Source organism: Mandrillus leucophaeus, unplaced genomic scaffold, assembly GCF_000951045.1.
Source record: "Mandrillus leucophaeus isolate KB7577 unplaced genomic scaffold, Mleu.le_1.0 Scaffold131, whole genome shotgun sequence".
In the NCBI taxonomy this organism is placed as follows: Eukaryota; Metazoa; Chordata; class Mammalia; order Primates; family Cercopithecidae; genus Mandrillus; species Mandrillus leucophaeus.
The window spans coordinates 2,078,556-2,087,189 of record NW_012101266.1 but is presented as its reverse complement, the minus strand read 5'-3'; the positions used below and the strand labels follow the sequence as shown (position 1 = coordinate 2,087,189).

The window sequence follows — 8,634 nt, the reverse complement described above, 5'->3', positions numbered from 1 at the left end:
AGTTTATTTGTGTGTGAGTGTTTGTATGCTTTGTTCCTTGAAACTTTATGTATACAAAAGTCCTCTTGTAAGTGAGGGGTGGGAGTGAGGGTGGTGGAACCGTCTCTCCCCGCTGCCGGCCCGAGCGCGCGGCCCCGGGGGCGGACTCCCGCCGCCCAGCTGAGACGCGATTCGTCATTCTTGCAGAACTTTCCCCCTGAAAATCCCTGCACCAGAACCCGCTCTCCCGCCCCGGGGAGGTTTTGATTTTAGTGGCTTTCTTCCTTTTATTTTCCGTTGTGTGCGGATTTCGCTGCAGAGCGAACTTGAGGCTAGTCCGAGTACATGTGAGCGGTAATCGCCCCTGCAGCTGGTTACCCTGACACTATGCACTCCGAAGCAGAAGAATTCAAGGAAGGTAGGATTCTGGTTTCTCCTGGGGGCCGGCCAAGTTCTGCGGAGGAATTTGGAGGAAGGCAGTGGTAGGAGCAGATGGGAGTTTTAAAGTGAGCGGTGGGCACTTTGTCCGCTTCCCCTGAGCCTTCGAAGCCCAGTAGGAGCTGGATAAGCGGAGCCCAGGTTTCATCTCGGGCTCCCTTCTCCCCCCGCAGCCTTTCAGAGGGGAGGGGAGGAAGAGTCGGACCTAGTTCAGCCAGCCCACTAAAGTCTGCTTTTTAGCTTTCTCTGGAAACGAAAGAGCCCCACTTGGATTCCAGGAATGCAAAATGTGCTTGGAAAAGGGCTGCCTGCCTGCATCAGAACGACTGAAAGCGGGATCCCCTGGAAGAGCCCTGAGTGGAGGGTCCCTTGAAAAGGGGTTTCAGAAACTAGAAACGCTGTATGTTTCCGGCTAAAAGGGGAAGCTGAGTGAGGGGAAGCGAAAATCTGTATTTGGGATATAGATTAGTTTTTTTTTTCATTGCTGCCTTTCAGCAGTGAGTTCATTTCGTTGGGGATTTAAGGGGGCTGAAAGATATGAGGGGGTCCTTGTGCAGCTTGAAACTGAGGAGAGTTTGTCTGTTTCTAACTTCGCAAAAGCAAAGGGTTTCATTTACTCCTAACAGAGAACGGGTGACAGGGCTGGAAAAGCTCCAACCAAAACACAATTATACGCTGGTGTTAGTTTGGGGAGTTTATTTGTGTGTGAGTGTTTGTATGCTTTGTTCCTTGAAACTTTATGTATACAAAAGTCCTCTTGTAAGTGAGGGGTGGGAGTGAGGGTGGTTGGGGAAAATTAGAGAGTAAGAGGGGAGACTGTTGGAGATTGTGAAATCCTCTTTCTTTTCATGTCTCTTGGAAAGCTGGTTAATTTCAAGTCAATCACAGCAGCTCTGGCAGACAGAGGAGCAGCCCCATCATCTCTCCATTTGGTAGACACCAGTTAGGAAGAGCCCTTGAAACTTGTCCCCTTCTGCCTTTTACTGATTCCCCTCCCACAGTAAAGCTTGTGTTTCACCATATAGTCTTTGTGGGCTCACGTTTACCTTATTGTGCTGTGTGAGGGAAATAGTCAATAAAAAGGAGATTTGTTTAATAGAAATACGAGGCTGGCATAAATGAAAAATGACAGCCAGGAGCATTGTTTTTGAGCTTGATGTGGAGTATGGGGGGAGTAATGTTTTCTTGCCGTGGCCTCTGTTCTGATGGAGCTGTATGCTGATAGATGCTTTTCTTTTCTATGTCTTTATAACAGCAGTTTATTCAAAGTCAAAGGTAGTTGAAGGCAAATAGGAACCAGGCTGAGAGAACTCAAGGGTGAACTTCTGTGTGAATTACAAGTAGCACTTAAGTTGGCGTTTTCTCCCAGGTGTGTTTTCCCTGTCTTTTGGGAAACAGGGAGTGGGAGAGAAAGTGGAAAAACAGTATCCCAAAGTGTGTATTATACATTCCCCTAGCAACATCCACAGTCTTCCCTCTTCGAGGGCCCAGCTCTCTGGTTGTAAGTTTGGAAGCAGCCTGCAGACTGGCCTTTGAAGAGGTTAATGGGGCCCCTTCTACTTGTTCCTCACCTTCCCTCTACTTGTCATCATTTACATTCTGCAGATCAACCACAAATGATCTGGCTCTCTCCTTTTTAAAGAAAGCCCAGAATGTTTCTTTTAAAATAATCTGAGGTACTAGAATTTTAAATTGATAGCAATTAGGGTGGGATACTTAATAACTCTTGAGGGAGATTGAACACTTTATTAATCAGAGAGAATCATCATAGCTTCTGCCAGGAAATAAAGGATAGGTATCTGTGTGTTTTGTGTGTGTTTTCTCCAAGGCCGGTTTATTGGCTGTAATCTAGAACCTTCCGGTTAGCTACCACCACTCAGATGTCTATGAAGTGAGCTATGTTGTGTAAATAACTCAAGCTATCTTCTCTATCGTTACTAATCCTTTCCCTTTTATACATAGCTTCCCCCCCCCCCATCCTGGTGAACTTATGTATCCCATTTAGTGTGAGATCACCATGAGTTCTTAAGAATGTCTGTATTGCAAGAAAACTGCCTTTGGATGCTTCATGCCTGATTCGCTGTAAGGGGAGATAATTTTAAGTCATTTTTCTGAGCTGCAATGAGAGACTAGTATACTTTGGGGTTGAATCTTAAGTCCTTGGAGGCCAGCATATTTTTGCATATGCGTGAATGTAGAAGCAAATGACTGGGGATATTGTTAAGCCATCAGAGCTTAAAACGTACTTGACTCTGTGCCCAGAGTGCTGGATCTTTGTCCCCAGCCTATAGCCACCTCCTAAATAATTGATTTAATTTTTCCTGCTTACCAATGAATAAGTGATTGTGCTTAAGTATTAAACAGAGAAAAATAATCCAGGTCTTGCTTTATTGAAAACTGAATGAGTTTAAATTATTCAGACATAGAATGAATAGGAAAGAAGGGGAAATGAAGGAAGAAACTCACTCTATTAAAAAGGTGACTACCATTAAAAAGAGGATATCAACAGTTTCCAGTGGATGGGGCTTCCTGAGGAGATAGGCTGATAGCCTGTTTGGCTATAGGCTGATAGCAACTATTTGACATTTAGTTGCTTCCTTAGTAAATTGCTTAATTATGAAGTAGTTAAAGTGAGTGGCAGTTAAGATCTCTGAGAATCTTTCTAGTGCTAAGCATCACGACATCCAGGGCTCCTTTGCTCTGGTTCTCGAAGCTTTGGTACCAGAAATTGAGAAAGCCACTGTTAAGGGGTGGGCAAGGTGTCACTTTGTGGGGACTTGGGAAAGAGTGAGGGTTGAGAGGTGAGTGAGTCCGGCTTGCTCCTCCATTGCCCGTAATAGCCATTTCCCACCACCACCTCACCCAGTTCTTACTCTCAAGCCTCACCAGGCCTGCTATTTCACAAAGAAAACAGTAGCCATTAGAGAACTCCCTCAACTTCCTGTTCCCAGACTGACAGACTCATCTCCATCCACACCCACCCTCTCTGTGTCTGTGGAACAGGTGTCATTTCTTCTGCAGAATGCCCCGCCTTCCACCTTGGGCTCCTCCTATACCAGTCAGTCCATGTCCTTCCTGGCTCCTTCTTTTCTCCATATAGAAGAACTCAAGCTCCCCATTCTAGGACGTTGGCACTTGCTGGTCTTCCTGCCCAAAATATCCTTCTCTCCACCTGACCTCCTTTTCTTGGTCAGCTCTTTAGAGAGGCTTTTTCTGAACCTAAACTCAGATCACCTGTTGCCCTCTCTCAGAGCACCTGTTCCTTTCCTTGCTGGCTCTCCCCACACTGCTTAACATCTCTTCTAGACCACAGCTCTCCAGGGAAAAACAATGTCTGTTTCATTCCCCGCTGTATGTACAGGACCTACAGAGTAAAAGGTGCTCATTAAATGTTGTAGATTGAATGAGTGAATGGTCTCCATTCTTTAAAGTTAATCCTTGGCCAAAAAAAGTTTAGTTGTTCCATAGTGATGATTAATATCCTCCTCTGTAATAAAGAATCCCAATGATATTGTATAAGCTACCATGCTGTGTGGTGTTATGTTTTAACCTCATATGGTGTGGCAGCTTATATAATATCATTCATCGCTAAGGACTATTTTGTAAGTTTTATCCCCTATTTTTGTAAGTTTTATCCCCTATTCCTGCCCTTCCTCAGCCTTTGCTTTGCAGAGGGAATGAAGAGAAAAGGAGTTTAAAGCAGTGGTTCAGCTCTGATGCAACCAAGGGGTGCAGCTGACCTTGATGTCATACATAATGTAAAAGGTACAACATATGCTCTTAAACACCAGACTTTGACATGCTTATCTGTTTCCTTTTATGTAGTCATTAGGCTTGGAGTGTTGTGTGCTGACAAGGACTAAAAGTGGAAAATCCATTTAGAGATCTGTCATACTCTCTTCTCTACAGTGGACATCACTTGATAACTTGGCATTGCCAGACACCTCCAGCTCTGTAAACTTAAATGCATTTGGAGCTTTTTCCCCTCACTTCTGAAATTTTTATCATATTGAATATGCATCCTACCTTTCTTGCCCCCAGATTATGCCGTTGAACAGTCAGGATTATATGGATGATTAAATTTCCTGCTCCTGGCTGTTGGTGATCCAGGAAGTAGCCAAAAAGTGAGTGGGTGAAAGATAATGCAGTAGAGCCAGAAAAACTCAGGACCCAGTGATTTCATTTCAGAATACTGCAGAATTGCTGGATCTACCTATAAACTATTTTTTGGTCAGCATTTCTCTCTTTATGCTAGCAGCTTGGAAGTCAGTGAGATTAGTGTGGTTATAGACCTGTCTTCATTTAGAGAAGATTGTTCTTTGAAACATAGTATAAGCTGAATTAAAACAAAACCAAATCATGTGCATATCTTTAATGTTTAAGGAAGGTCTGTAGTGAGAAGTCTTTTGTAATTTAAAGTCCCTGTCCCCCAGCCAAGTACACATAGAATCACCATGATTTAAAGCTAAAAGCAACTTTGCTGATCCTTCTTTCTGACCTCTTCATTTTAGAGGTTGAGGCACCGAAGCCCAGCAAGGTAATTGCCAAGCCCTTTCTACCCTCTTTAATACATGTTCTGCAAGCAAGGATTTTTGTAAACACAGGTTTTAGCATCCTGGGTATTTGTGTACAGTATCCTTGAAGTAGGACAGACCTAGTCTGTTTATATAGTTGTCATTCACTACTTTTTAGGGGGATTTATAAAACCCAGATGAATGTTTGAACAAATGGAGATTTCCTGTTTCACCTCCTCCTACGTGTAACTCAAGAGAATAAAACATGAAACATTGTGAAATAAAATTTAGCTCTGCAAGTAGATCCTATTAGATCCCGGGTTTTGAAAGTTGTAGACCAAGTGAGAGGCAGGTAAACAGTGAGCTCACTTGTTTTCATTTGTTTGAGAATATCATTCAGGAAAAATTAGCTATTGAGGGTGCTGGTTGGGTAGAGACACTCTTCCTTGGGGAGAAGGTGTGTTATGTGTGTGGGTGGGAAGGGAGTCAGCATTCTGATACAGAATGTGCTGTTGCAAAAGCAGTTGGACATCCCACAGCCTCACTTTCTCTGGAGCACATTGCAGCAGGCCTGGTGCGTTCTGAGAGTCAGGACACCTTTCTCAAGAAGCACTTATGGGGCTGCAGCCCGCTGCTCCCCCAGCCGTTGACCAAGATATCTGAAAGAGCAATTGCTTAAATTTTATTCTAAAAGTTTATAAACCTTGAAGAAGAGTTACAGGGATGTAGTATGTCCTGAGTGACTAACTGCTGAGTTGGGAGTAAATTGCCTAAGGGAGTGCTGCCCTGGGAATCTCTAAGACTGTATAAAGCCTGTTAGTTAGGTTGGTGTTGATATGGTTTTGAAGATGGGGGAGGGGAGGAGTTGTGTTTCGGTATACAGTATCATCTGTGGACTTAATACATTCTCCAGCTTTGTAGTGAATAATAATTTTATAAGTAACTAGGAACAGAGTTTCTTCTAAGAAGGTGATGAAGCAAAGAGACTACTAAACAGAATTCCCTACGTGACTCTGATAGCTTTAGGTGCCTGAAGTCTCCAGACCACATTTGTTGAAGTCAGGGTTGACTGTCGAGAAGTGAATAAGCAGTTCATGAATTTTCCTTCGAGTTTTACCTGCCATTTATGCTTGGTGCCAGCTCACCTGGCTCCAATATGTGTTTTCATGTGGCCCACTCAGCCAGACTGAGAAGCTGGGGACCAGGGGTGTCCCCAGTGGCACAGGCTGTTCTGCCTGTCATGGAATGTCCAGTAGACTCCTGCTTCCAGGGTGCAGCCCCTCTCCCTTGCCTGCTGCTGCCTTCTTTGGGCCTCAGGTACTCTTAGCAACAAATGTTAACTGAGCTAGCACCTCCTCTGCAGGGCCTGGGGAAGCAAAAATGTGTGTGTAGATAACCCCATCTTCAGAGAATTTTTGGTTCAGGACATCACACACAGCAGACGTGCATCCATAGGACAAAAATACGTGACGAGCAGGGATGAGTACAGCTCAGAGGATCAGACAGTGGACCCTATGAAAGTCTAGAAGAGCGGGTATTCACCAAAAGTCATGATGGATAGGAGTGACTTCAAAGAGGGGTAACTTGTATTCCAGCTAGATCCTTTAAGCAAATGGAGAAGAGAAAAGAAAGTGTAATTGACAAGGAACCTGCTTGTGCTGTGTGCTGGGGTCAGGAAGAAAGTCTACAGAAGTGTGGAGAACAGTGTTCATGGAGGGCATTTGTGGTGATATTGTAGTGGTACATGGGGTCAGACTAGAAGCTGGGCATTCCCAGGGGGATATTGTATGTAGGTAATAAATAAGACCCTGTGAGTCAGGAGACTGATCCTACTCATGACTTTGTTCCTGGTTGTCTGTGCAACCTTCAATAGCTACTTAATCTTTCTAAAGTTCAGTTTCCCCATTGGAAAAGTTAAGGCTAGGCACAATGGCTTACACCTGTAATTACAGCACTTTGAGAGGTGAAAGGAGGTGGGTCACTTGACCCCAGGAGTTCAAGACCAGCCTGGGCAACAAAGTGTGACCCCTATCTCTACAAAAAAAATTTAAAAATTAGGCACAGTGGAATGTACCTGTAGTCCCAGCTACTTGGGAAAATCAGGAAGATCACTGGAGCCCAGGAGTTAAGGCTGCAGTGAGCTATGGTCATGCCATTGCATTCCAGCCTGGGTGTCAGAGCAAGACTCTGTCTCAAAAGAAAAAAAAAAAAGAAAAGAAAAAAAGAAATTGGATGGTTTTCAGCTGGATGGAGGAGGGCAGATGCAAAGTAGTGTTTTAGTAATGCCAAGCTGGCAAGAACCATGAGTTGATCTCGAGGGCAAGATTGAACCTGGGTATCAGGAGGCTCTCCAAGAAAGTGTGAGAGTAGCCAGTCACAAGGGGAGAGTTGATTCCCTGTATGTAGTTTCTGAGGGCAAGACTGTAGAGAAAGGAGGGGGCTGGGCCATGGATTTAGCTTCTGAGAACATCCACTTTTACAAAGGAGAGAGGTAGATGGAACCAATAAAGGAAATAGAAATGGAGTAGCTCGAGAGGTAGGAAGAAACAGGGAGAGCATGGGGCCTTGGAAACCAGAAAGGCGAGAGCCCCGTGGAGGCAGTGGTCAGCCTGATTGTAGAGAAGAGCTGCGGAAGACGGCTTCATCTTCCTTTTGGGCCTCAGCTAAAGCCAGGAGCCTGGGTTTGAGGAGCTCATCTTCTAAGGGGTGGCAATACATCATCGGTATTCAGTCAGTATTTAGCAGATGACCAACAGCATGAAAGAAGGCATGTGGGGCCCAGGAGGTGACTGCCCTGCTGAGAGCAAGTGCCCCAGCCTCCTGAGAAGCTGGCCGTCTCCATTTCTACATGCTTTCCAAGTCCCAGTTGCCAGTAGATTCCTTTACAGATTGTCACACCATCACCTCCGACCAGTGTTTAGAAGAGCATTTGCCAACAGGCCTCTTCCTGTGGCATCACACAAAATATGCAGTGGTACATGAGGGTAACAAGTGAATATGGACAGGAAATTTAATTCACCTTAAAAAGAAAAGTAACTGGTTTCCTATACATTCACAACATTGCTGACACCGAATGTGGGAGGGTCTTTCCTACACCAACCAATGTTCCAAATCTCAGCGAACATTGACTAGACGTCCTATAATTTAACTCATTTCTGACACTAACTGTCCAGAGTTAGGGCAGACCCCGCAGGTTAAGGGCTCAGTCCCACAAGACTGTCCTCCAACTTGAGACAGCAATTGCAAGGACAGGCATCCCATACTATTGACCAACTGGCTATAAATTGGGGGTTTGTATGACACCCCCTCAGGTTCAGTAATTTCCTAGAACAACTCATGAAACTCAGGGAAACATTTACTGATTTATTCTAAAGGATGCAACTCAGGAAGAACCAACTGGAAGAGATGTATAGGACAAAATACAGTGGAGGGATGCAAGCTTCCATGCCCTGTCCAGGCAGGCCACCCTCCCGGCACCTGCAGGTGACATGAAATAAATCACTGGCCATTGGTGATTAAACTCAGTCTCCAGCCCCTCTCCTCTGCCCAGAGTGGGGGAACCAAAAGTTTTAAACCTCTAATCACCTGATTGGTTCCTCTGCTAACCATTCCCCATTCTGGTTTATGAGTCGTCTCATTAACATAAACTCAGGTAAATTTGAAAGCGGCTTATTGGCCAGGTGCGGTGGCTCACGCCTGTAGT

At 44.7% G+C, this 8,634-nt stretch overlaps 1 protein-coding gene across 4 annotated transcripts in view; it reads left to right on the top strand.

The window, feature by feature from the left end:
• The window catches only part of TNFAIP8 (tumor necrosis factor, alpha-induced protein 8), a 131,564-nt gene that overhangs the window by 92,430 nt on the left and 30,500 nt on the right, over window positions 1-8,634 (top strand). Inside the window, exon 1 of one of the 4 annotated variants that reach the window (XM_011972848.1) lies at window positions 106-397. The exons of the other annotated variants lie outside the window; for them this stretch is intronic. Within the exon in view, the coding sequence (XP_011828238.1) occupies window positions 367-397 (31 nt within the window). The 5' untranslated portion in view covers window positions 106-366. Of the gene's footprint in view, window positions 1-105; window positions 398-8,634 lie in introns of those variants that run through there. 4 annotated transcript variants of the gene reach the window in all.